The sequence below is a fragment of the Melanostigma gelatinosum genome (assembly GCF_949748355.1).
Source record: "Melanostigma gelatinosum genome assembly, chromosome: 8".
Classification (NCBI taxonomy): domain Eukaryota; kingdom Metazoa; phylum Chordata; class Actinopteri; order Perciformes; family Zoarcidae; genus Melanostigma; species Melanostigma gelatinosum.
The window spans coordinates 2,675,933-2,703,401 of record NC_136641.1 but is presented as its reverse complement, the minus strand read 5'-3'; the positions used below and the strand labels follow the sequence as shown (position 1 = coordinate 2,703,401).

The window sequence follows — 27,469 nt, the reverse complement described above, 5'->3', positions numbered from 1 at the left end:
CAACACCGTGGCTCTTTCATGTGTTGTTGGACGACAATGGAGCTCACTGGAACAGAGGAACAACATAATAATCACAATAATCACAGACCACGCTTGTATTGTCAATTCCTTGCTGGTTTCAGTTTTTCCATGGCATTTATTGACAAGAAAATATAGAATATCACCAGACATGTTCTTGAAACAGAAAGGGGCAGAGTCTGTAGAGTTCATTTTGAACAACACACAGGCCAAATGTTATTTTAACAGCAGAGGCATTCGTAAAAAACATACAGCAGATTATGTGCCCACATATTCTTCATCTGCTTGGTCCTCCTCATAAAATTACAAACTGTCTTTTCGCAAAAACACACAAGACAATAGTTCATGCAGTCAGATATCCACTTCAATCACCATGATGACACTTACTGTATGAGGTCATTGTGCAAAAGAATGCATTCACATGTGAATTTATGTTTTATATCATAATATGCAATGTCAAGACAAGTATTTGTGCGTGAATGAATGTTCCTGATCATTTTGACTGCCATTTCCTCATCATCTCATATTATGCTGAACAGGTAAAGCAGCCGTGAAGAAGAGTTGCATGTTTGATAAATCACAACTTTGCTTCATGCATGTGTTGCAAACATATACACATGTTCAAATATGACCAAATAAGTTAACAGGCTCTCATTTCCTCTCATCAGTCAAACAAACAGAATGACCACTAGTCATATCAGATTCATTGTTATCAGTAGAATACAAACATTCAGGCTCCCTCATGTGGTTCAAAGGTTTACTGCAGATAGAAACGTTGAAATAATTCTGCTAATTTATTTGGCGACCCACTCCAAATCTGCGAGGACAATGCCACTCATGCGGTCATCATTCCCATGCATTTTCATGGATTTGTTGGAATTATTGATTATTATTGTTAGTATTGATTGAGAGCACATCGGGATGCAGCAGGGCTGGGTGATCAGAGAGCAGAAAGCAAGAAATGTCTCCCCACGGTGGCAGGAAGCGGTTGTGTTTTTTGCCACAGCTCACAGACTAACTGGGGCAATACAAAGTGCTCCTCTCTCTCACACAAACGAGTACATGAACGAACCTGAACCCCGACATGCAGGGAACGACACGCACATTTACTCATTCTGCTCACACGCAACAGATGCAACAACTCCCATGCGTCTCCAGTGAGGGCGTCTCGTAGGCGTGTCCCTCAGACACACTTGGCCTCCATGTCGTAGAGTTGAAGGAGGTCAGAGACCACAGCGTCGATGTGTGCTTTGGTCACGTCCACACACAGCACCTACGCAAAAAAAACACAGGCTTCAGTTCCACACCTGACTTCAACCAACATGGACATCAAAGGTCCACACATTGTTCAAACAATCTTCAAACGATCTTGTAGCCTCGAGGCTGGAAGCAGAAAACCATAACTAATCCTGACCTTTTCTATTTGTATTTAGTGACTTACAAAATCAAAGAGACCTCATTGGCCACCAGCCTTCAATTACAATGAACAATTACACGAGGCACTTCTGCTCTGAAGATTTACAGAAATGTTATTAATATGCACTGTCCCTCATCAAATAAACCAATAAATAACAAAAAATACGATGGAGCTGGATGGTCAGGTGATAATGTCCCTGTGGTTAAAGGGCACAGTGGTACAAAGCTGTATGGTTGCTGTTGCAGGGGCCACCTGTGCACGGCTACAGCTACGGTTTGTCTATCAACAGCATATTCTGTTTGGATATTCAGTATTAGGCCTTGTTCTAAAAGTAGCGTTTTCTGCTTAATGTGATACATGTGAGAAATGCTGATACTATTCAGGTTCAGGAGCACAGTCGGAGTATGCAGCTCAATTGCGTCTGCAGTTTTATTTACTGCAGTTTGCGACAGACACCTTCATTCCTGTTTACAGCAGTGTGTTGTGTGGAGGCTCTATACAAGGCACACCCCCTTAGATAACTTATTGGACTAATGTAGTTATTTTAACCCACTCCATGATCTTTTCTCCTAAACTAATCACGTAGTGTTGGTGCCTAACCCCAGGAGCGGACTGGGGGGAAAAAGTGGTCCGGGAGTTTACTGTCAGACCGGCCCACTCAATACACGGCGCGTTGCCCACTCAATGCATCGCACGTATCGACCAGTCAGTGACCTACTTGGAAAAATACCCATACACTTAACACTATTTTACATGATTACAAAGAAATTATATCATATATGTTTTGTTTTTTTTACAACATTTGGATCCACAAATTTGCCTGGATGGACAGATTGAATAAAATAATACTCGCTATTGTAACACTCCAAGGTAGGTATAGTTTGCTGGATGAATATGCTGAACTCTGGGCTAGTATCAGATGGTTATATGCAGTGGAGCTGGTGGAACATGTTCTCTGTAGGGCTGTGCCACATCCAATCAATTTCAGCAAACATCCCAGTATGATTTAATGCAAAACAATTAAGGTATCAAACACATATTAACACTTTGACAAACACGTCAGGACATCTTATTTGTGTCACCCACACAGGGAATTCAGTATAATATAATAATATATAAATCATAAAATAATATGCTGTATAATGATATATATATTATTATATGATATATATATATATCATTATATTATACAGCATATTATTTTATATATAATAATATATATATCATATAACAATATATATATAGTATTATAATATTCACTATAATATAAAACACACAGACACACATATTATACTGTGTGTCTGTATGGACCCCGAGTCTGAAATAAAGTCTATCTATCTATCTTTCTATCTATCTAATTATTTATTTATAAATATATATCGATTATATATCGATAGAATCGATTGTGCCCAAGCTGAATCTATTTGAGGACGCTGATTGGCTAAATTGTATTTCACTCATTTATATCTTTAATCAGCATTAAAGCATCATTGGCTAAACTGCTTCATAGACCCGCCTCTTTGGGGCAGATTGCATGCTGGGTGTGTGAGTGTGCGTGTGTGTGTCGGGGTGCTTCCGGCTCACAGATGGAAACCACGAGTGTGAATACAGATCGCGAGGAGCAGTATAAATATCAGTCAGCGATTATTGACTTTAAGTGTTGGAGTAAATTTAACATGTTCTGTGAAGCATAGAATACAGTCGGGGTCGGCGATCTCAGAGCGAGGGCCGGTTAGTGATGGAGGTGCGGCCCAAAACCCCGTCGGCCTACCGGGGGAATGGTATCCCCTATGGCCAGCCCGCCCCTGCCTAACCCTAACCAAAACATGACTTGTTCAATAAAGCCTGCTGTAGAGCTTTCTTTGGTCTTTTTCTTGCCTCTCTGATTAATGTCCTCCTTGCCTGCTGTGAGTGTTGGTCCTCTCTTGGCAGGTTTGTTGTGACGTCATATTCTTTCCAGTTTATAATAATGGATGTAACGGTGCTCTGTTAGATCTTGTGACAGTCAGATCACGTGACACTTATACTGCACACAGGTGGACTATAGTCCGATTTCTGCTAACTGATGACGTTATTGGTCTACCCTGAGACGGAGTTCTTTTGTGGCGACTTTTTGGGTGAATGTTCAATTTTATTTTGCTAAGTTATTGGTCTGCCTCTGATGAAGGAGAGCTGCTCAGCGGGCAGAGAGCACAGCGCGTAGCCACAATATTCTCACATCTAACTCTGTGAGTTGAGGGTTTATCTCCAACAAATCAGAGCTGGCGATTGTTGGAACAGTGGAAAGACTAACCAACGCAGCTTCGGTGAGTGTTTCTTCTGATTCTGTCGACTCTGGATGAATGAGTTAAGAAGGCAATTCAGCCTGTCGTAGATGAGTGAAAGAGAGGTACTTCAATTCAGAAGGTGTACGGTTGAATTTTGTTTACTAAAGAGAACAGTTGTACGAGTATTTCCTTTCTTGACATTTTGTGAGTTTATTAGAGCGTGTGGAACCTAGCTCGAACACATCTCCCATCTGAAACTACCGCCACACACACACACACACCTGCTAATGTGTCACATTTGATACCATCTTAATAAATCCACCTATAACAGCCTCTGTGGCACACACATAATCATTATGAACACTTAACAGGGAACACACACCTGCCACCACTCCTTCTCCCCGACAGGCAGCTCCACTCCGTAGCTGTTTAGAGCCAGGTGCAACGTTGCTATGGCGATGTGTTGTGGTATGTGGCGGATGCACATGGCGCCATGGTAACAGTCTCGAAGCAACGCCCAGGAAGTCTCGGCAATGGGGGTTCGAGACCAAGCGTGGCGGTTCACGAGTGACTTCACGGACAACAGGTAGTGGAGTAAATACTAGAGAGAAAAACACAATGTATTACTGTACATTATGCACAAATGGATTGTGTGAACGGGGATCAGCCAATCACAGGTCAGCTAAATCATTTCTGAGCTAAGCTCAGAAAAGTGAAGTCAAATCTGAAAACACTCCTTTGACCCAGACCGTACTGTAATGGCACACACACACACACACACACACACACACACCTAGACAACAACGACGACAGTTATAGACACAGAGGCTCGACGGCAAATAGGGGGAGACAGGAGCACGCACACACACCTTGTGAGGGTGTTCAAAGGAGACTTGGAAGTTGAGCTGTCGGAGGATGAGGAGCTCACACTGCACCACGCTGTCCCTCAAATCCCAGAACTCCTTGTCACATTCTAGAGGAGCACTGCCACTGTTGAAATACCTGTGAGTGAGGAATGGGAAGTGAAATTTGACTTTGCCAGCTAAATAAAAACAGACACATCTGATGATGATGATAATGATGATCAGTTGATACTTATCATGAGTTCGGCATCAAATACATGCAAACATTGGCTAGTTTACTAAGACGTGTAAAGCAGGGCTACAGTTTAAAATATATTAATTATTGGTTTATTTATAAATTAGTCACACCATTGAACAATTAATCACATTTCTCACATCATGTCTATCACAATTTCCCAGAGTCCAATGTGACACGTTTAATGTCTCGATGTGTCCATCTAACAGTCCAAACCCAAAACATATTCCACTGAAAATGACATAAAAGCAAAGTCATGTTGCTGCTAACAGTCAAAAGCTCCAGAACAAGTTAGTAAGTGGACTCAACTTTAACAAAGCATGGACGAGAACTCCTCAAAGACGAATAGACAGTGATGAAACGTATCCTGTTGATGAAAACTGTCTAATATGTTTAAAAGCTGCAGAGCAAACGAGTGAGTAAAGATTGTTCCGAATCATTTATTTTTAACTTCCCATTCAAAAGAATATTCCTGCTGAGCCGTCTCAAGAGTTCACAGACACGGTCCTGGGTTATTGGTAAGAACATCGTTGATCATGTGAAATCAAACTAAAGCTGAAACACTGTCGATTAACCGATTGATTAGTTGATGGAATGTAAAAAAAGAGGCCAAAAATGCACTGGCTCCAGCTTCTCAAATGTGAATATTTGCTGCTGTCTTTGTATTCTGTGAAACCAAGCGGAGTAAATTTGGCTTTTGGGCTGTTGGTTGGACAGAACAGGTGATTGGAATATGTCAGCTTGGGCTTTGGAGAATTGCGATGGATATTTTTGGCCACAATTTATGACATCGACCACACACATATCGAGTTCCCACCATAGAAACAGAATGCATTTCTATGGTTTCCACTTAGTCTTGTTCACTATTTTCTGACATTTTACAGAACAAATTAATCAAATATTTGTAAAAGTATTTTGCACACAATGTAATTAGTTAGTTCTATATTATGACAATCTATTATGTTATTGGTTTGAATGAAATGCACTCACCATTGAGTTCAGAAAGTCAAGACAGAACCTCTCAACTAACATTCCACCTTAAAAAGGTGACTAACTGTGTTTCCATGTGAATTACGGTAGGTGAAGTGATACTTCATCATAATAGCAGACAGTTTGCTGAATTTTCTTTTTGCTCCCAGCAGTATGATTTAAAAGTGGCCATGAAGATCCGTGGTCACTTCAGGTAGTGTTCACTCTTCACAAAGCATCTTACCTGTGGCTTACGTTGAGGATGTCACGGGTCCTGGTGTGCTGCTCCTCCACTTTGCCAGCCAGGTACACACAGCTCATGGCCACCAAGTAGGGTTCATAAGCGTGCACGCTGGCACGGTCCCAGAAGCGGTGGTACAACACGCAGGCTGTGGCTACGGGCACCGAGTGCATCCCCAGCTTCACTCCTGAGCAGGGAGGACGAGGCCGGAGTCAACTCGTTAGAGGAGCACTCATTTCTAAATCAAAGTTGTATCATCTTTGACAGATTCATGCTAAACATATGCATGTATTGCATTGGTTGTAATCTATTCCAGATCGGCAATATGTCCTGATAATCACACGGAACTGCCATTAAAATTCAACTTACTTCACATTCTTTATTTGAATCACTGAGAAAAAAATCGGTGCAGCAGGCCAGTATGATTATGGCTCCGTGTCCATTTCTAACTTGCTTACAAATATCACAATCTCCCTCCATTCAACAAAAAAAACACAGTAGTAAACAATCAATAGTGTAGAGGCAAAAGCAAAGCTGAATGGGTGCTGTCTGAGGGATCAGATGTGTGGTGAATTTAACAAGACCTAAATAATTAAGAAAAGCAAGCAGTTACATTAAATTGATACATTCTCTCTAAATCCACCTCGACAAGAAAAATTAATCTGATAAAAATTCTAATAAAAAAAAATAGAAATAGAAATTTAATTAACGTTAAATTAAAATAATGCGATAGTAAGTCCTTATTATCTCAACAGTCAACAAAAGCTCTCTAATATCGCGTCATGTTTACGTAGCAACTCAGAATGTAAAATTATAATTTTCAGTTTTTTTGTATTCATAACTTTTCATTATTTTCCTTAGTACACTGTGAATATACTGAGGAAATTAATTGTTGACACATACACACACACCTCCGTAGTTTACCTGTCTCCATTATGAAGCGACAGACGCGAAAGTGTGTTTTTATGTCCCGGTCTGACTCTGCATCCCCACCGGAGTCTCTCCTGCCCACCATCCAGTCTCGGGACGCCGGTAAAAGAGAGGGCGGTAAACGAGAGGACGGACCCTCCATGGCTCCTGTACCATCCGCAGGACGTTGTATAGTGTATCGTGACTGTGACAGGGGGCAGCTAGCGTTAGCTTTAGGTTGGTTAGTACATGATATGCCTGCAGAGTTTCTTTGTAACCCGCTGTAAAATCAGCCACCAGTGGCTGCAAAGTTCCGCTACGACGGGCCTTGTGTTTCTTCCTAATTTAGGAACGTTTTAACTCGCTTCGGTCCAGCATCAATGTGTTGCTAGCATATAACCATACTTTCGAGACGGTTACTTACCCGGAAGATAAATAGTTGTACTTCCGGTCAATTCTCCAACAATAAATTAATTTGCGAATATCTTTCGAAACAAGAGGATAGAAAGGACACTTTGTGCAGCACGCAAAAACACGTTAAAATTGAAGTTGTGCAAAAAGGAAAAATATCTAAACACGTCAGTCCTTCTAATTAACATACCACAAATACTTCCGGTTATCTTCCAAAGTAAAATTATCATTTGGGGACAGGGAGCTAAATAAATTAGAATAATGGCATTTGAACAGCGTATATAGACAGCAGGCACATTCATTTATTGTTTTTGTTTGTTTGTTTTTTTCTTGCGTATGCACCCAGTGCACCCAGTTTCCCGTGTGTTGTTTTCAACTACAGTCAAGTCCGGGAGCGAGCGAGAGACTTTGTAAAGTTAGCGAAGGGATCGACGTGAGACAACTTCCGGATATCAAAATATGGTGTCAATAAAGCAAATATACAAATTGCATATATGGAAAGAACATTGATTGAACTTTATTTACATTAAGTATAAAACATGTTACCTGCATCTCGTGAGTTAAAGGAGACAATACAACAAAATTGTGCGTGAAATGTCATTCTTTGATTTGGGATTTGCTGGAAAGATAATTAAATCAGAATCAGAATCAGAACCATGTATTGCCAAGCAAGTTTGCGCCTATAAGGAATTTGTCGTGGCGGGGTGGTGCGTAACATTTAACAGTAAACAATAACATTAAACTATCACAATCAGCACAGTGCAAGAAAGAAACATTCAATTTACAATAAAACATAGGATAAAGTGCACAACAAAACAGATAACAGGACCTAAAACAAGTGAAGTGTAAGTGGAAAGTTAAAAGTGATGAGTGTGTTTAAATGAAGAAACAGGGATGTGGGGATGACAGAGTCAGTGGACCCGGGCTTTGTTAATTAGCCCGACTGCGGACGGGAAGAAACTGTTTGTGTGGCGTGAGGTCTTGGTTCTGATGGACCGCAGCCTCCTGCCAGATGGAAGGGACACAAATAGATCATGTCCAGGGTGAGAGGGGTCAGCTACAATCTTTCGTGCTCGCTTCAGGGTCCTTGAGGCGGACAAGTCCAGGAGGGATGGCAGATTGCAGCCAATCATCCTCTCAGCAGAGCGAATGATGCGCTGCAGTCTGCCCTTGTCCTTGGCAGTGGCTGCAGCGTACCAGACCGTGATGGAGGAGCAGAGAATGGACTCAATGATGGCTGTGTAGAAGTGCACCATCATTGTCTTTGGCAGGTTGAATTTCTTCAGCTGCCTCAGGAAGTGCATCCTCTGCTGAGCCTTCTTGGTGATGGATCTGATGTTGAGCTCTCACTTGAGGTCCTGGTAAATGATGGAGCCCAGGAAGCGGAAGGACTCCACCACGTCGACGGGGGAGCCACACAGGGTGATAGGGGCATGTGGGGGCATATAATGAATAATATCTGACTGACTGATATGTATGTGTTCAGGACATTTCTGACCACACCCATATCAAAAATCAAACATCTTACCTGCACCAATTAAGATATTTTACGGAGTAAAAGTCCTACATTTTTACCTTCAAATAGCTAATGTCAGAATTTTTTAAGGTGCTATAAAGATATTTTTCTCAATAATTCCAGACAATGACTTTAATGTGTTCAGGCCATCTCTGCCTCCAGTCAATTAAAAATCTAACATTTTAATCTACCAATTAAGATATTTCATAAATGTCTTACATTTCTACCAAAAAATTGTTAATTTATTAATATTTGAGGTGCTATAAAAAGTATTTTCACAAAATTACAAACAATGACTGATATATTTGTGTTCAGGATACCTCTAAATCAACCATTCAAACATTTATTTTTTATGTTTTGGACATCTCTGACTACAGACTTACTGAAAGTCAAAACATGTTATTGTTCTAATTAAAAGATTTTACTGAAGTAGAAGTCCCTATTTTGAACTGTGTATACATTTATGAATATTTGAAGGGCTATAAAAATAATTGTGTTGATAATTCCTGACTCATTGTGTTAAGGACTTCTCTGACTATCAATAATGCAAATCAAACATTTGTAATGTACAAATTAAGAGGTTTAATTTTTTTTTAATCGGGCAAAATACAGGTAATTAAGGCCACCACCCCACTGTACACACAGACCAACATAAGAGTGTTGCATTGGGAAAAAAACTGACTTTTTGTGGAATTTTTATCAACACAGACAGCAACTCCAGTCAGAAGTATTTGCTTTTTTAAGCTGTTCCATCTGTAGGCACTGGGCATTAAACCTGTAGCAACAGCTGTTACACTGAACCTGAAAAAGGGCAAATGAACCACCTTTAAAAGACAGAGGTTCCATGCCGTTTCCTCAGTTTGATTTAAAGCAGGCTTTGTCAAGGTTTCTGAGTTTTAATACACTTTAACCAAACCTTCCATTTCTGTTTTCATGCTGTAGCAACTTAGACTGTAATAACTGCCCACAATGTAATCTTTTAAATGTAATAAAAGTCCATAATGTAATAATCAGCGCACATTGTAGTAAAATAAATTCAGAAATTAGCTATTGGAAGGTACAAATATGGGACTTTGTTTAGTTAAGATGTTTGATTTTTAAAATGGATGTGGTCAGAAATGTCCTCAACACATACATATCAGTCAGACAGATATTATTCATTATTAATGTAATTATCTTCACAGCAACCCTCAAATCAAAGAAAGACTTCTGTTGGAAAAATACAGAATGATACATGCATGCTTGTACTTTTCCACAATGCTTCGAAACAGACTGTGCATCTGTTTCAATATAGCCATGACCTTGCTAATCACAGATGTGTTTTTGAAGACTGATATCACATTCGCTTCAAGGAGGTGGGCGCCAGGGCAGGCGCCCACACAGCCACACAATTGACAGCTGTGTCAACCGAAGAAGATGGTTCAAACTGGACTTAGAGACAGAGCTCTGAGCAGCAACTTGACACATAACTGTATGTGATACAACTCTGCTCCTTCTTGCAAGAATAAATCTCCTGATTATTGATTTTACATTTGGTGTCGAGTCGAATTTTTCTAAGAAGTACATTCCACACATAATTTAGCTGTATTTTCCCCTTTAACTCACGAGATGCAGGTAACTTGTTTTAAACTTGATGTGAATATAGTTCAATTCATCTTATTTCCATATATGCAATTTGTTTATACGCTTTGTTGACACCGTATTCTTAAAACCGGAAGTTGTCTCACGTCGATCCTTCCACTAACTTTGCAAAGTTGGATCTGGCTGATTTGAGCAGTCTTAGTTTCCCATTGGCCGTCAGTACTCTGGAAAGGATAGGCCTGTTTGATCGCGTTGCTATGCAACGAGTCAACAAAAACAGACACAGATGCAGACATGTCCATGTACTCTGCAAACCAGGTAACCTTTGTACGATCTGAGAAATACAAATTAGGAAGATTACACATTCAGCTGTTGTGTTTTACTGTGACGGACCTCGTGTTCACTTCCACCCTCAGTATGACAGCGCCTTCAAGCCGCAGAGGCTGCAGAACTGGTGCGAACCGAAGCAATTCAAAGAGGTAGCCTGATAAATGTCATACATCAGTTCTTGTTGACTTTGCTGATGTATTAGCTATACTGCTTGTATTTCATATTGCCTGGTAGTTTGAAGAGTAGCATTGCCATCTGAAAATGTGTGTGTGTGTGTGTGTGTGTGTGTGTAGAGACCCGCTGCACAGGAGGGTCACACCACCTTCATTGCTGATAATAGAGGACATCTGCTCCCAGGAGTGAAGAAGGTTAGAATATATCAAACCTATTTTTCCCCTCTTAATTAAATATTGCTTTCATTGTGAATCTATGTTTGACTCCAGTCCTGTGTGTATGTGTGTGTGTGTGTGTGCTGAAGAGGGGCAAGACATGGCCAGACTTTAAGGGGACCTGGGACCTACCTGCTCGTATCCCGACGCACCGCATCAACCCTACAGGCCGCTCTGTGGAGGGCCTCAACAGGCTCAAGTCCTGGGGCTTTGACCTACAGCACTCTGGCAGCAAAAACACAGACAGGCTGCAGGATGCTGACACCCACACTACGCAGGTAGGTTTCTGCTATAGAGAATGCAATTAGCACCTACTAAATACAGAGTAAATGCTGGCTGTGGCAGGTAAAAGTATCAGGTCACCTGTCACCATGGCAGATAGCTTTTCCTTCTTTAGAAGTATTATTTTTAAGTGAAGTGATATGTTCCACACTTCTACTGTCTACAATTCTAAAGCCTTCTACGCAGATTTCAGAGGTGGCAGACACAAACATTGAGAGGCTGATGGAAACGTTCACTGACCTGCCTCAGTGGCCGGTCAGAAACAAAACCTAATGTCAGCGTCGACATACATGTTGGTGCTGCCTTATCTTTTCACAAGATCTGTTTCAAAAGCAATACCTGAGTTTCAAGGGTGTGACAGTCATCAGAGTTACAGTGTAATGTTAAGGCAGACCTAGATTTTTCTAGTTTAATTTTCTTTTAAGCATAATTGCCCTTGTATTTCTATTTGACTTCTTATACTAGCTGTATATACCTTGTATTTATTTGTTTTCTTCCCTATTGGTCTGTATTGATTTATGTTGTTTGTGCTGCTGAAAAACCTGAACTCCCTCTCTTGAGTTCTTTCAGACCAATGGGGATGAACAGCAGGACGGTGCTGCCCTGTCAGTGAACCCAGCCAGCCAAGAAGCCCCCTCATCCTCCAAGCAGAGACACAAAGACGAACATCAAGACCAGTGAACTTCATTCAATTCTTAGTGGATGAAAACCAATGGCGACAAAAATCTGCAGTCTCAGTGTCGACTTATTTTAGCATGTCTGACTGTTACTCACGAATCATGAAAGGTCAACAGGTCAAGGTAAAAAGCATGAAAAGCTTGTTGTTACAGATGTGTTTTACCCTTTTTACACTGCCTGTGTTCACCCATCTCCTCCCTCCTCTTAGTCTTCTACCTCTTTTATGGTTTCACTTTGATGAGTTGTCCCTCGCTGACCAAACCAGACAAAGTCTTTTTCTGTGAATGACGTATCTATTTCGACCACCCAGAGTTGCTGATTGTCAGAGCAGTGGAGAGACTAAAATACATGTTTGGTGGAGTTTTATTTTGTTTCTGTCCAGTTTGAATGAAATGTATTTTCAGATTTAACAAGCTGAACGGTTCTATTTTCATGTTTACGTGTAGGAATATTTCCTCCACTGACATTTTGTGATTTTTTTTATTTATTTATCAGACAAAAAAAAACGATGAGACCTTGCGTAACAGCAGAATCTCTGCTTCCTGGTACATAGGCACAGTCAACACATCACGAGAGATCAGCTTTCTCTGTCCATATACTGTAGCACTCACTGGGGACATTAGTCCTTTAGTGCACATTTACCGTCCGCAAATGTTCCATTCGAAAATACAATGATGAGCATCTTGTCCAAGAACACTCTGACTACATCAAGTCTAATGAGATAATGTGTACTGCATTCGACCATCGTGGACTGGACTTTGTGAGAGCACAGATGAACCCATTTTGTGAGTGTAATAAAATTGTAGTTTACAATCAAAATGGAGGCATGAACAAAGTGAACACTGCGAGGCTCTAGGTCTGGTCCTTCTAAAGTTGTATCCCAGTCCTGCACACAGCTCAATCCATGGCAACACACACTGTCCCTGTCCCAGTGACTCATGACTCAGCGTTATAAAACCACATGACTTTCACAGAGTAACTTCCTTCCCCACAACGCAACATTTAACAATGGACAATACAAATAACTTCCAGTATGTGTGTCCTAAACTGTCAGCCTGATACATAATGCATTTATATTAGTGCATAAAACCGTGTGTAGATTCACAGCTACAACTGTGTGTACACACGGAGGCATCCAAAAAGCCTGGTCCTCCTTTATGAATCTCAAAAGCTCATTTTAATGCCTCATCACCCCAACCAATCAGATTATATGTCTTTAATGTGCTGCTGGCAGTAGACTTCATGGAATGCATCATCCAATGAGATCTTATAGCGAAAATAATTATCTCAACTCTTTCAGAATAAGTAGTATCTAATTGATACAAATTAATATGAGGATATATGTACTGTATGCCCTTATGTATCATGTAGCCTACTATATATGTGTATATACATGTGTGTGTAGATTACCATATAGAACTAGTTTGAATATGTGTGTGTGAGAATCTGTGTATGTGCGGATCAGTATGTATGTGTGTATTATTCATCATCAGACATTCAATCAATTGAAGCAGTGAAAAGAAATCGTGTGTGATTCTCTCTATTCTTATCATGAGTCCACCTTAATCATGTTCTACAATAATGATGTGCTGGTGTACTAATAACACTGTCATATCATGATGAGTGCTTTAACCTCCATGTATGCAACCAGCCATCAAGAGGACATGAGAGCAAGTAAACACTCAGCACACACACATGACTCAGAATGCTGAGTCAATACAATATGTGCCATAATGTAATGAACACATCCATAAGTTTATTAAGCGCCAAATGAACTTTGCGAACAGCACGGCATGCAGCGGCTTTCCCCATGTTCTCCGCATCGCCGACACTGGACAACAACGCAGCACTCGCACAACAGCGCAAGGCTGCATCCAGTCTGAGACAGTCAGTGCTCGGCTGGGCGTGTGGTGTTCAATGTGTGGCTCGAGAAGCTCTAAATAAATGATTCCTTCTCGGCAGAATCGATAGCGCTCGTACAGGAAGTCATCATGATGTGATAACGGATATTGGCGATGTGTTCAAGCTTTTGGATGTGTTGCCATGGTGATTTTGCCGAACTTGCTTCGTGGAACCGAAAAGCCTGATCTACGTCATCTTATCCTGAAAAGTATCCGGCTAACTCAGTCAGACACGTACGTGGAACGGGGCCCAGGTTAATTCAACATGGACAACTGATTACGGGCGATGCTGAACTTGTTGTCTTTACAAGCAGCTGTTGTGCAGTTAAAGTCTGCATCATGAAGCAGCTGTTATTGGAGCAGTGTGTCCAGCGGCGTTATCAGACCTACGGAGCGGCCGTCTGAAGTCACATTAGCGGCTTTAGGGAGGGTGATGGACACAAAACGGAGGACTTTCCTGTCCTTATTAATGCTTATATTGTTGTGCACAATTATTGTGAAGTCCGCAGATAAAATGTAAAAGGAACAAAACATGAATTGCTCTTTAGTAGGACAGAGACTTCAGCCACCAGCAGAGCTACGAGTGAGAACAGAAACAATGAAACCGAGGGAACGAGTGAGAGACGTGTGTTGACCACATTTATGGATCCATAATCTAATAAACTGTGTTTTGTTGATTTTAAAGTAAATTTGATGAGAGAGAGAGAGCGAGAGAGAGAGCAAGACCCCCAGCACTGTAACTAAGTCTGAAAAATAAAACTTCTAAAACTTTCCACGAAATGTGTCTGTTTGTGTGAGGATGTGTGTCTAGCTCTGCTGTATTTCCCTCAGTAGGGTCCTCCTACGAGTCCCACCCACTGCCGCGCCTCTCTCCGCAGGCACAGCTGTGCCTCATCTCCTGTGATCGCCTCCAGCCAGGAGCGGACTGGGGGGAAAAAGTGTCCCGGGAGTTACTGTCAGACCGGCCCACTCAATACACGGCGCGTTGCCCACTCAATGCATCGCACGTATCGACCAGTCAGTGGCCTACTTGGAAAAATACCCATACACTTAACATTATTTTGCATGATTACAAAGAAATTGCATCATATATGTTTTTTCCATAACATTTGGATCCACCAATTTGCCCGGATGGACACATTGAATAAAATGTAACACTCCAAGGTAGGTGTAGTTTGCTAGATGAATATGCTGAACTCTGGGATAGTATCAGATGGTTATACCAGTGGCGCTGGTGCACATGTAGGTAGGGCTGTTTTCTATTTCCCTTTAATAGCTTGAGGGTTACCGAAATAATTCCCTTCAACAGGAAACGATACAATCTAACTATATTAAGGTTACCTTTAATTAGAGTTTACAACAAACGCAACACACACAATTTGGAAAAATTAAATGAAAGAAAACCCCTCGTCGCTGAATCTATTTGAGGACGCTGATTGGCTAAATTGTATGTCACTCATTTATATCTTTAATCAGCATTAAAGCATCATTGGCTAAACTGCTTCATAGACCCGCCTCTTTGGGGCAGATTGCATGCTGGGTGTGTGAGTGTGTGTGCGTGTAGGGGTGCTGCCGGCTCGCAGATGGAAACCACGAGTGTGAATACAGATCGCGAGAAGTAGTATAAATCTTCGTCAGTGACTATGAGCTTTAAGTATTCGAGTAAATTTAACGTGTTCTGTGAAGCATAGAATGCAGTCGGGGTCGGCGATCTCAGAGCGAGGGCCGGTTGATGATGGAGGTGGTCCGGTATAGAGTGGTCTCGTGTGACGTCACAGTTTTAGCTGTCGGCCATGTTGGAGTACACACAAAGCCACTGGCATGCACGGCTGAGTCGCATAACCTATCGGTGGTGAACTTTTGTGCTGTCTTTGGTTGTGGCAGCAGAGCTGATAGAGACAAGAAATCATTCTTTGGTTTGCCAGCGGTCATTACACATCAAGGAAATGACACGAAGGAGCTATCCAAGCGACGTCGCGAGAAATGGCTGTCACGCATCTCTCGAGATATAAAGGAATGGAATTTGGCGTACACTAGAGTATGTGCGGATCACTTTATAAGTGGTCAGTGATTTTATTTACTAATTCGTTTGTGAACAGTATTTAATAAAGGAAATATAAATTAAACTTGGACATGAGAAGGTTACCGAAGCTTCATTGGCCCGTGACAGCAGTCGGTACCAGAGACGTGTCGAGCGTGTACAACAGGCGAAACACAGAGATGCAGCCTCAGCGTTGCTTGATATGAGTTTTGTAGATGTTGGCGTAGTTTACCGATGGAAGATAAGTAGGATCGGCACTGAAACCATCTGCACTCATCGTATAGGGATCCAAGTTACCAATAACCTTCAATTTGGCCAGGTAGCGAACCTTTGATGCACTATCCAGTGATTCAAAGTATGGTATTGTCGCCGCACTTCCTTGTTTACTCGCCGCTGTTGGGCTCTGGCCTATGGCTTAAACATGTGCTGTGGACAAAGAGAATCGGGCCTTCACTGTTTCAAGCACAGGTCTCATCCTGACTTGTAGTTTGAGGAGAACAAGCCTCCTCTGGGTGAAATTTCACACTCAGGTGTGAATTCCCCCCCCCCCCCAAATAACCATGGTAACCGCGGCAATCTCATTGGCCGAGAGCCAAGAGACCCGAGGACCCCTGTGGTTCGGCCACTGTTCTATAAAACTCTCTGCTGCCCCCACCTCATAGCTTTCCCCCTTCGACCTCGGTTGAGTTAGGGAGCACGCAAACGCTCTCTTCGCCCGGACCCCCCCCCCCGTCCAGGCCACAGAGAATCCAGCTTTTTTCCAACTCTCCCTCCGGGGTTAACAGGAGGCACACACCGCTCTCTTCGCCCGGACCCCCCCCCCGTCCAGGTCACAGAGAATCCAGCTTTTCCCCCTTCGACCTCGGTTGAGTTAGGGAGCACACACCGCTCTCTTCGCCCGGACCCCCCCCCTGTCCAGGCCACAGAGAATCCAGCTTTTTCCCGTCGACCTCGGTTGAGACAGGGAGCACACAACTCTCTCTTCGCCCGGACCTTCGTCCTGGACGCATGAAGACACATCGGCCTCTCCTCCCCCCCCTCCAGCACGACGGAGGCCACGAGGAAGCAACGGCCCTTCAACCCTACTCAAACCCTGACAAGCCGTTTCGCTGGATGAAACAGCCCGCGATAACGAATCTGCTTCAGCGATCAGTTCAGCGCTTTTTGCTCCTTTTTCTTTTGGTGCACACATTCCGGCGAAGGAAAGACGACAACGCCTCCCTCCTTCACCGACGATTCCCGGTAAGACGCACGGACCACGCCGTCAGCCGAAGTTAGATCACCCTCCCTGCCGCGAGGACAGATCACGTCTGCGTTTGCTCCAGAGCGAGCTGCGCCACGACAGACCGAAACAGCGCCAGCTCAACGCCGCGCTGAGAAGCACCCCCCCCCCCTTCCTCTCGAAGAAAAAGAACAGCTTTGCCACGAACCCTTCCACGTTGCAACGAAGCATCTACAAGTAAGATTCTTGGCATTTGGGCATAGCTTAGCTTAAATTAACTTAAGTTTAATTCAGGCCATTCATGTATATGTTGATATTCCCGTGTTTTTGTGTGTTTAAGACTGTCGCGTGATATTGAGGTATTACGCAATCATTACGGAGCAGAGAAGCTCCGCTGTATTTGTGTATCAACTATGACTGTTTCTTTGGGATTATTTTCATTCATTGTCTTCCACTCCGTGTGGAAGTTCTCTTTTCATTAAACTCGACTCTGTGAGTGAGCTGAGGTGCGTGGCTTATCACGGCATATGTTACCGGCAGTTCAAAGACGACAGCGGTATATTTATGCGTGATAGAGCCAGCCAACTCAGGCTCACTACAACGCGGACCGCGCGCAGAAGTCTGATTCATGAGCCCCCACCTTTTTTCTCTTTCCTCCTCTCACGTAACACGCACACACAGCTCCTAGCTCTACCCCTGGGGAACCTCGTTCAAACGAGCGCCTCACACACACACGTGCTGCATCGGCACACGTGAATTACGTACAGCAGCCTAACTGCCATTTTGGTCCGCGTCACTCGACTCCGCCATCTTTGTAGTTTTTAGCTGTAGTTCTTAAGGCCCCTCCCCTTTGGCCAGCGTCACTCGACGCCGCCATCTTTGTAGTCTCTAGCTGTAAGACTCCCCCTCCTTGTCACCCACAGACCCACACACACACATACACACACACACACAGACATACACTCTCATCCATTTTATTCATTCTTTAGTTTAGGCATATAAAATTGTATGATAACGTTTGTTGGTTGCAATATTAATTGATTTGATCATTTATTATTTTGATTCAATAAACTCTGTTGTACTTTCAGGAGCAGTCGTCTGTGATTACTTGTGCATATGTATTTGATAAGACTGTATGTAGTAGCCTGTGCTCGAACTTAAAAACCTTCACTGTCACTGAATGTATAGTCATACGCAGACTATTGACATTATGAGTGACTACTAATTATGAGACTTAGTTTTATCGTTTGGTTATTGGTCCCTGTTCGCAGGGTGGTGCCCCGTTTATATTAATAATCATTAATAATTGTTACATACATCAATAATTCTATTGATGTCAAGAATTCAGTTTCTTAAATGCTGATAACCCAAACACGCTCCTTTAGTTCCCAACACCGCCATGTAGGATCTGTATGTACTCCAACATGGCGGACAGACCTCGTAACTAAGGAGATCGTGACGTAGGTGAGACCACTCTATTGGACCGGCCCAAACCCCGTCAGCCTACCGGGGATTCCCCCGGTATCCCCGGTAGGCCAGTCCGCCCCTGCCTCCAGCTGACATAAATACTCCTGCCACTCGCATTCCAGTTGTCAGTCCGTCCGTTTACCTACCTGTTATTCCGACCCGTGAGTAGTCCATTTGTTCACTCTCTGAAGATCCGCTACTAACGATGCATTTCGTTTTTTCAACTTGCCTGCCGTACAGTGTCGAGCCTCGGGTTTTCACCTGTACGAAGAAGCCTTCCAGTTAGTTCCTCGGAGATCAACTGTGTAGTCTTGGCGTTCCTGTGTCGAGCCTCGGGTGTCACACAGACGATCCAGCCTCCCGGCTAAGATCCGAGCGGAGCGCGAGGACGCGCCTCCGTACTGACGTTTGATAGTTTTCCTGTCGGCTTCGTCGGCCGCTCAGCAGGATTAACCACTTTCCGGCTTGGAACCGTGCGGAGGCGTGGAGACGCCTCCTATTTGTCCATTTCCTGCCTTTTCCCTTGACTGAGAGAAATAAATTATCGTGGTTTTGAAATAGAACTCTGCTGTCCGAGTCTGCATTCGGGTCCATGAACACACCACATCATAACAGTTTGAGTTCATAGAGGTAGATTTTAAAGTTAGATCTTAAGTATCAAACACAACCTTTCATTCTCAAAGACTACTTTATATTGTATTTTTTTTTAACTAAACAACCAATCTACTTCCTGTTTACACCGGCACCATCACGCCCAGTGTACGTGAATAGTCACGTGATATTCGTTTAAACCGGAAACGTGTTCGTGTGGATGTAGCCTACATACTGGGTACAACCAGTTTAAAAAAAAGGAAGAAAAATAGCATTTGTTTGACCCATTGGCCTTCCCTCCTTTCTGCCACTTTAGAGTAAAGATGCCACCACCGCTATGTCCCTGTCAAGTCTAGGGATAAGGGAAGAACACAAGCCGGTGTAATCAGGCGTTGATTGTCATTTATTGCCAAAGGACCCCAAAAAACAAGCAACAAAACAGAAAATAAACTCACAATCACAGATAAATCAACTGATGTTGGCACGTAAAGAAAAGGCCATGGAATGGTGCCACATCAGTAACCAAACGAATCAATCTATACTATGCATCTTAAATTCACAGCTGACGAGAATACAAGTAAAATAAATAGCTGTCTATCTTAACTTCAGGAGCAACCACACAAATGACACAAATGAAAACACAATAACAAACTAATCCCTGTCAAGTCCACAAAACGAGTGCCTCTTTGTTAACACCCTGTTATACATCAAAATTGAAAACACAAAGTTCAAGGACACAGCATCCCAGTTTATCGATAAGAAGCACAATGGCGAACTGTTCAATGAAGATCATCACCTCCCCGGTTGTGAGTCCCAGATGTCTGGATTTGAGAAGACAGCCGTGGGATTGGGGGATGGGGCTGATGACATCAGAGCAAAGGGAAACCTCCACGGTTTGGACCGATCCCAGGGAGTGAGGCTGTGAGAGGAACAACAGTGCATCGCTGTCTACAGAGAGAGGACGTAACACACATGATGGGCATGACACGGCTTCATGTTGACCGAGATATTCCAGAACTGTCCGCCAGCCTCCTCTCAAATGTCCCTCTTGCTAGGTACCCTTCCCTGAGTAGGTTGTCGGTTTTTGGGCTCCGAGCATGGGTTGAGCTCCACCTAACAACACCAACACCACACATCATCGGCAGCAAAACGCTGTATGACGCTATGTTCACACTACGAGCGACAAAAGCTGTAAAACGGCCAAGCTACATTGTCAGAGAATAGCCGCTGAAGTGTTGCTCAAGCGCTTGTTGATGTAGTTGTTGTTAAAGAGACAGAATAGATTGGAAAGGAATTACCTTGGATTCCTCGGACGCCTCAAGCATGAGGTAGAAAAATTAGAACCACCTCTAATACTTAATCTCGTCTTAAAGCCGTGACCAATACGCACAGCTGAAGCTAATTATAGCACCATAACTGTTATTTACAAATAACCTAAATTATCATCAGCAGTGATGTTTCAATTCTCATCAAAGGAAGAAACATCTTCTTATTGACAGCAGCTTCACACCGTTTCATTAGGCACTGGAATGTTGCTACGTCAGTGAGAATGTTTAACAAGGCACAAAAGTCACATGTTCAGCTTGTATACAAGATCCGGCAGGTCAAATAAAAAAATACTCATCTGGCCTGAAGAAAGAAATCACTCCTAGGTTTGGTGTGGAATTGTATTAGGCTTTGTTGAGATCCTGATTTTCTTGATGATCACCCACTCCTTCTGCCCAGCTGTAACTTTTATCCTCAGACAAGAAGAGCTAAAACTATACTTTTTGTCCATCTCTAGCTTCTCAAACCTCCCATTCTCTAACGTCCCCACTGACTGGAACTCTTTACAACTCTTCTCCCCATTCTCTGTGGTAATCACGTCATAGCCTATCTCCACCTGAGCTGACTCCAGGAGGTCTTTGCCCTCTGATCCTGTTTCTACAAATATCCCCATCACTACCGTAGGCTCTGTGAACACTGCAGTCAGGTAAGTTCCGTTTTCTGGGGAGCGTCCCCAGAAAAATCCCTCACCAGCATCAAAGGCCAGTTTGGGGTAGTGTTTCTTGTAGGTGGACATATCAGAATAAACCTCAGCTGACGGATTGGTGTATAACACCTCCTCAAAGTTCTTGTCCTTCAGCTTGTTGTAAGTCCCTCCGAAGGAGGAGTAAGTCCCCATGTGTTGGAACAGTGAGGGTTTGAAAATGATTGGCTCCCTTTGTGTCAGCAAATCTCGGAAACGATACATTAACCAGTCGCAAGGCATTTCCTGGTAGAAGAGAAAGAGAAAGCGGGCCAGGAGAGGAAGATGGGCAGATTTGTATAGTTTTCCAATGTAGCCGAGGACTGAGAATTCCAGCATTGCCCAAGTGGGCTTCTTCGCCTCTTGCTCCTCAACGCGCTTCCTGATGGTGGAGAGGAAATTTTTTGCGGAGGAGACGTCGTCCTCCAGCTGGAGGTAGTATTTGCCAAGACCGGCACTGTAGTGGATGAGGAAGGAGTAATCCAGGTTCTGCTTGGAGCGGAACGATACCCTTTCTGGAGCATCATTGTAGTTCCTCTTTAGACCTACAGGAGAACCAAAGAGACCTGTATCAGTATCCAGGCTACAACCTCCGGTTCTGAAAAGTGAAGCCAAAGCTGAAGTGTCTTAAAGCTGCATTCTCTCTACTGACCAGCAGGGGGCGACTCCTCTGGTTGTATAGAAGTCTATGAGAAAATGACTCCTTCTCTCTTGATTTATTACCTCAGTAAACATAAGTTTATGTCTCAATCTCTAGTTGCCAGCCTTCTTCAATACAGTTTGATGTTCATTTAGTAAATTATGGTCCATTTAGAGTCAAATAGGCCTAAATATGTCTCATTCAGAGTTTGGTTGTACTTCGCTCCACTTCTGTCAATTCTGGTTCCAAAAAACAAGATGGCCACAGCCTAAATGCTTAATTCATGGCTTCAAAACAGTAGTTCACAAACCAATGGGGACATCACTGTGACTACGTCCACTTGTTATGTACAGTCAGTATCACACGTCAACCAGACGCTCATGACATAGATGTGAATCAAATAGTACACAAGTAGGAGCACATGTGCTCCTACACCTGTACACAGTACTACACCTGTAAGAGAAGGGTACTGATCCTGAGGAACATGGAGGACCACCAGCTGGCCCTGTTCCAGCTCCAAAGCAAATGCACTTTTGATCTCCACCGCTGTAGTGACTCTCCAGCTGACATCAAAATCTGCCAGCAGCACTACCACCACCATGGAAGAGCGCTCTTCAGGAGATGACTGTAAGAAGAGGGACTTCAAGGTGGGGATTAGATAGCTGCCCTTCTTCCTCTTCACTGACGATAATCCAATGGATAAATACCCTGAAACATGTCCGGACAGAAAAATGTGATGTGTAACCAGATTCATCTGTTGAGTGACCATTCCAGTAGAAGCCCGGTAATAATGGTAAATCATGTTTTTGATCTATCACTCTGCAGTTAGTAATCAAGCCATCATTAATACTTACCTCTCTCTATTCTCTAACCCTTATCTAATATACCTTTACACTGTCCTTGACTCCTACTCTCACCAAAGCAAAGAGTAGATACTCAGCTACATAATCAGAATTGACATTGTATTTGCTCAGGTGCATTTGAACCAAAACTAGCCCTGTCGGGTTGCAGCTGAAAAGCTAACAGAATACAAACATGAAATTATAGTCGGATCTACTTGTGCCCTAGATGAAGCAGTGATATTATAAATCTATTAATTTAAACACATTCACACAGTTGGCGGGTTTTTTTCCAGTTGTCCTTCCTGCATTCATCAGTATAGACTGTGTTGCTTTCAGGCAGAATTATGTGTTTAACTTCTTCATATTTGTCTAATACAGTAGTTTACGCTTCATCTGTAAAATATGCAGCTCTGCTGACACCAGACATGTCCATGTTTGGGACCCACACACTCAATACAGTCCCACAAAAGAATCTTCAGCAAGCAACAAAGCATACCTTTCTGTCCATAACACCACCAGCTAACACCTCAAGCTAAAACCAACTAGCTATTGACCTGCTAAGCTATGGTGGCGCCCAACCAGTTCAGTTGAAGGAGCTGTATTTAACATTCTGAACATTAATATAGCAGCAAACAACTATTGTCAGTGGAACGATATCGTGTAATAATGTCTACCTGAGCAGAGAATGAAGTCACTCTCTCTCTTTGTGTGTTGTAATCCAAGCTGCTCCTGGCTTTGTTGACATAGCCGGGCCGGCTGCGCATGCTTTGGGTGCATGTTAGTGCACGTTAGTGCATGTGAATGATTACGTACGTAAGTGTGTGCACAAAGTTTGGTAAATGAAGTACACAGAGTGCAATAGCTTGTCATGGTATGAAGGGCATTTACCACCAAAGATGGCAAATTGACTTTCCAGATCGGTGTGCTATTCGTGAGTGAGCAGAATACATAAGTGACCTAATATTCAATGATAAAGACATATAAATACACATAATATACAGTAAATATTCAAATGCTGAAGTGTATACTAACATGGTGTGTTTCATTGAATTACAATAAGCGCAAAAGGAAAAGGAGGTTACCCCGAGTCTGTAACAGTTCACATTTTATTTTCAGCTTGTACAATGGTCTTGGACATCATTTTTGCACAAAGTTAATGACCATCACATCAATTCTTCTTTCACCAAAAGGGACAGACAAGGTGTGTAACTCACTCTGTTGAGTAGATGGGGCTCCAGCAAGCACCTGATAGGACACATTGAGAGGCAGGTAATCTCCCCGTTCCACCCACGACTCTTTACTAACCAACCTCTCTCCTTGAAAAGTTAATTCTTTTGGAATCGGTTCGTGTGAAATTATCCGGCCCTGCAAAACAAATATATATATTGATCGATCAGAATTAATTACAGTTGTGACACTGTTTCCATACACTGAAGCATGAAACAAAGTTAGGGAGGCATCGATCAGGCTTTTTCAGGCTCGATGAGGATACCTGGGATTCAAGTGTCGGCCAATACGAGTACCGATCCGACAGCGTTTCATTAATAGGCTGTATGCCTCACTGTGTGGAAGAGACTGTGTGGAAAATAAAGGGATCTTTATTTTACGTGTAAGGCAACACCAACCATGACTTCAAAATTGCTTTCCTAATTTTGTAAATCAAAACTTATTGTAATAATAAATTGTACACCAGCAAGTTGGTAAATCTTCAAAATGAACAGGAAGTGTAAACATTTTTAATGCAAACTGGTCAAACAGGAATTATCGTCACAGTAAAGAAATCATATATTCTATAGAATTGAAGTGAATAGATCAGCCCCATGGTCACCGAAACGTGTTCCAGCTATTTGAGTCAGTATTGGTGCATCCCAGTGGAAATGTGAGTGTTGCAACTCATGGCCAGAAATGTAAGCCTTGTGTGTGTGCGCGTGTGTGTGTGTGTGTGTGTGTGTGTGTGTGTGTGTGTGTGTGTGTGTGTGTGTGTGTGGTACTCACAGCAATTAGGAAGTTAAGAAAGTACAATACTCCAACGAGAAGCACCACTGCCAAAATATTCTTCTTTGAATGACGGCGCATTTTCCTGTCTCACACACACACACACACACACACACACACACACACACACACACACACACACACACACACACACACACACACACACACACACACACACACAGGATTATGCTGGTGTGTAAAACAGTCAGCACAACAGTAAATAATTCAGTTAATGAATGCTTCAGAAGACCCAGATACAGCAACAGGTTAGAATGGACTTGGACCTAATTTGGCACAAACAAGCAGCTCTCTGTGCTGCTGCAGAGCCTTATGCATGTAACATACTATGTAATGTAACGCATGTATGTATCAGATTAGGGATGCACCGATCCAAACTTTTCAGGATGAATATACGTGAATATACGTGCACTCAGTATCGGTCGATACTGAGTTAATAATTAATAAGCCGTATGCCTCACTGTGTGGAATTTAATGTAAGTAAACATCAGCCTTGACTTAAACATTGCTTTCCTAATTTTGTAAAACAAAATGTAACTCAGTAGAGCGCAGATCTCCGTCTGCTGTATTGTGTGACTGAATAGTGCAACCAGCGCTGTGAAATGAATGGTTAGTTGTTCTTATAAAAATTGATTGGGATCCAGCCAATTGGTAAAATATCTTCAAAATGAATAGGAATCACAATTCAGGTGTAAACCTTTAGCTGCGGCATCAAATTGGTCAAAACTTTAACAGGAAATAAAACCACAGTAAATTATGTATATTGTATAAAAATCGTAGAATTTAATTGAATAGATCTGCCCCATTATCACAGACACCCGACCCAGCTATTTGAGTCAGTATCAGCCCAATATCTGATATTGTATATGTGCATCCCTAGATCCGATACTATGGAGAGTAATCCTCTAATATTACCCCACAGCTCTAGTCCATTATAAGTATTTGACAATACTGATGTGATAGCTGATAAGGATTATGAAACATATTTTTTTTGGCTGAGACTTTAAGGAAATTAATCATGCCTCCTTCATTTCCTGTGCTGCTAATTCCGTGGTAAAGCCTGTTCCTGACTTGAATCCGTTCAGAAAGCCGTGGCTGGACACAACAAAAAGGCCTGCACTGGCTCTCATTAGAATAGATTTGAAAATGTAAATAGGTTTACACCATTACACAATGTAAATGTCATTTTACCAGCAATTTTAATATTACCAGTAAGTAATTCTCAGAAAGTGCATTTCATTTACACTGGAATAACCTCCCAGCAAAATGCTAAACAATACAAAAAATATATATACAACTTTCATAAATGTTGATTCTTCTTATTCACATTTCTACTCGTTTCCATTGTCATTGTGCCCTTTGACCTTTCTTTTCTTCGTGTGAACTATTGCCACAACAATGGACAGACACGAGGAAGAGCGGGACTGAACGGGAGGTTACTGAGTAAACACGGAGGAGAGGAACCGAATGGAGGGTCACCCTTCAATCTATTTTTAGCGAAGGCGGGCCCGCTGTTTACACGCACTGACGGACAGGGACGTCATTCTAATGATAAAAGGAACCCCGGTAGTTGAATTATGGTCCGTCCTCTGGTGTTGGGGCACATGACAGGCTTCAGACGTTTTGTAAACGAGAATACCGAGCCTCCGTTACAGCCACCAGTCAGATATCCGAGTCATAGGCTAATAATTCTTCTTCAAATTCCCAAATGAAAATGCTTCTCGTTACCGCGTAGAGCGGGTGTTGAATTGCGTGTACAAACAGGATTGACAGGGACAGGTGTGTTGAAGGGACGCGGGGTTTTTTTACATTGTGACGTTAGCAATAACGTCACAAGACAACTCTAGCTAACGTTAGTCCAACAGTACCGTTCTAAAGGGATGTCTAGAGATAACCACAGAATTTTCCATCATTGAAAGATACACAAAGTTGTATTGTTGGTTATTATCGAGAACCAGTATCTACGTGGATAGGCTATTCATTGAAAAACATAAGAATGACTGGTATGTAGGAAGTTACGTGGATTCTGTTCCACTGAAGTACGTTTCCGACACTTTATTTAACTACGTTGTTTCAATAGCGAACCTAGCCAGCTGTTATTTAGTCGCCTAACTACGTTCAACAGTAACTATCGTTTTCACCAAAAACACATCCGGTACGTGTTAACACAGTAATAAGAGAGTTCATTTCAAAAATACTAAATATGTACACATAGCACGTACGCCTTCATAAGAAAAAAACATTTAAAAGAGTTGGCCAAATGTGTCCTACATGCTAACCCCGTCACTGGATATATAAAAGCGACTGGTTTGCGTCACTTATCGTAAAGGAAACTGTTAAAAGTAGAAACTTGTGTCCACTCACCTCCCTCAGCTTCAGCAGCGGCACGTCAGTCGGTGAATAAACTCCGTATAGTGTGCTTATAAGGCACGGAAAATCACGGGAGAGGAAAGAAAAATGATTCGCCCGCTGTAGTGCACTATCGCGCTTCCTAGTGATACATAGGCGAAAACCCGTGTTACCACATTGTGTTAATGCTACTTTTTCTTCTCCTGGGTCCCACACGGTGTATGGGCGTGAGTACAAACCACCTGGTGGCCGGGGCGTAATCTAATCCAGCGCGTGTCATCACTGTTGA

At 42.5% G+C, this 27,469-nt stretch overlaps 3 protein-coding genes across 4 annotated transcripts; 1 reads left to right on the top strand and 2 right to left on the bottom strand.

Annotated features, from left to right (window-relative positions):
* Positions 1–134: 134 nt before the first annotated feature.
* ccnq (cyclin Q) lies at positions 135–7,443 on the bottom strand. Of its 2 annotated transcripts, XM_079273451.1 has the most exons (6): positions 7,344–7,443; positions 6,935–7,124; positions 6,014–6,197; positions 4,572–4,704; positions 4,085–4,303; positions 135–1,291 (listed from the first exon to the last, which is right to left on the bottom strand). In XM_079273451.1, exons 2-6 carry the CDS (start codon positions 7,080–7,082, stop codon positions 1,202–1,204), a joined length of 774 nt encoding a protein of 257 aa, XP_079129577.1. In that variant the 5' UTR covers positions 7,083–7,124; positions 7,344–7,443; the 3' UTR covers positions 135–1,201. The 2 variants fall into 2 exon arrangements, with proteins under 2 accessions (XP_079129577.1, XP_079129576.1); XM_079273450.1 differs by lacking the exon at positions 7,344–7,443 and having other exon boundaries at positions 6,935–7,328.
* A 3,278-nt stretch (positions 7,444–10,721) lies between these two features.
* cfap126 (cilia and flagella associated protein 126) lies at positions 10,722–12,109 on the top strand (the record flags this gene model as incomplete). The annotated part of the gene is made up of 5 exons (XM_079273052.1): positions 10,722–10,745; positions 10,844–10,906; positions 11,051–11,125; positions 11,236–11,424; positions 11,999–12,109. The coding sequence occupies 5 exons, from the start codon at positions 10,722–10,724 to the stop codon at positions 12,107–12,109; spliced, it is 462 nt and encodes a 153-aa protein (XP_079129178.1).
* Positions 12,110–19,713: 7,604 nt separating this feature from the next.
* Positions 19,714–27,358, bottom strand: LOC306781121 (alpha-1,3-mannosyl-glycoprotein 4-beta-N-acetylglucosaminyltransferase C-like). The gene is made up of 5 exons (XM_079273816.1): positions 27,196–27,358; positions 24,814–24,898; positions 24,033–24,183; positions 22,430–22,684; positions 19,714–21,881 (listed from the first exon to the last, which is right to left on the bottom strand). Exons 2-5 carry the CDS (start codon positions 24,892–24,894, stop codon positions 20,977–20,979), a joined length of 1,392 nt encoding a protein of 463 aa, XP_079129942.1. The 5' UTR covers positions 24,895–24,898; positions 27,196–27,358; the 3' UTR covers positions 19,714–20,976.
* Between the last annotated feature and the right edge of the window lie 111 nt (positions 27,359–27,469).

Excerpts from the sequence above, each read along its gene's own strand:
- ccnq (XM_079273451.1), bottom strand. The coding sequence starts at position 7,082 with ATGGAGGGTCCGTCCTCTCGTTTACCGCCCTCTCTTTTACCGGCGTCC. Across the intron at positions 4,705-6,013 it reads ATCCTCAACGTAAGCCACAG|GTATTTCAACAGTGGCAGTG; the intron begins GTAAGATGCTTT and ends CCTCACTCACAG. Across the intron at positions 1,292-4,084 it reads GGGAGAAGGAGTGGTGGCAG|GTGCTGTGTGTGGACGTGAC; the intron begins GTGTGTGTTCCC and ends TTTTTTGCGTAG.
- LOC306781121 (XM_079273816.1), bottom strand. The coding sequence starts at position 24,894 with ATGCGCCGTCATTCAAAGAAGAATATTTTGGCAGTGGTGCTTCTCGTT. Across the intron at positions 24,184-24,813 it reads TTCTTAACTTCCTAATTGCT|GGCCGGATAATTTCACACGA; the intron begins GTGAGTACCACA and ends TTTGTTTTGCAG. Across the intron at positions 22,685-24,032 it reads AGCCCCATCTACTCAACAGA|GGTATTTATCCATTGGATTA; the intron begins GTGAGTTACACA and ends GACATGTTTCAG.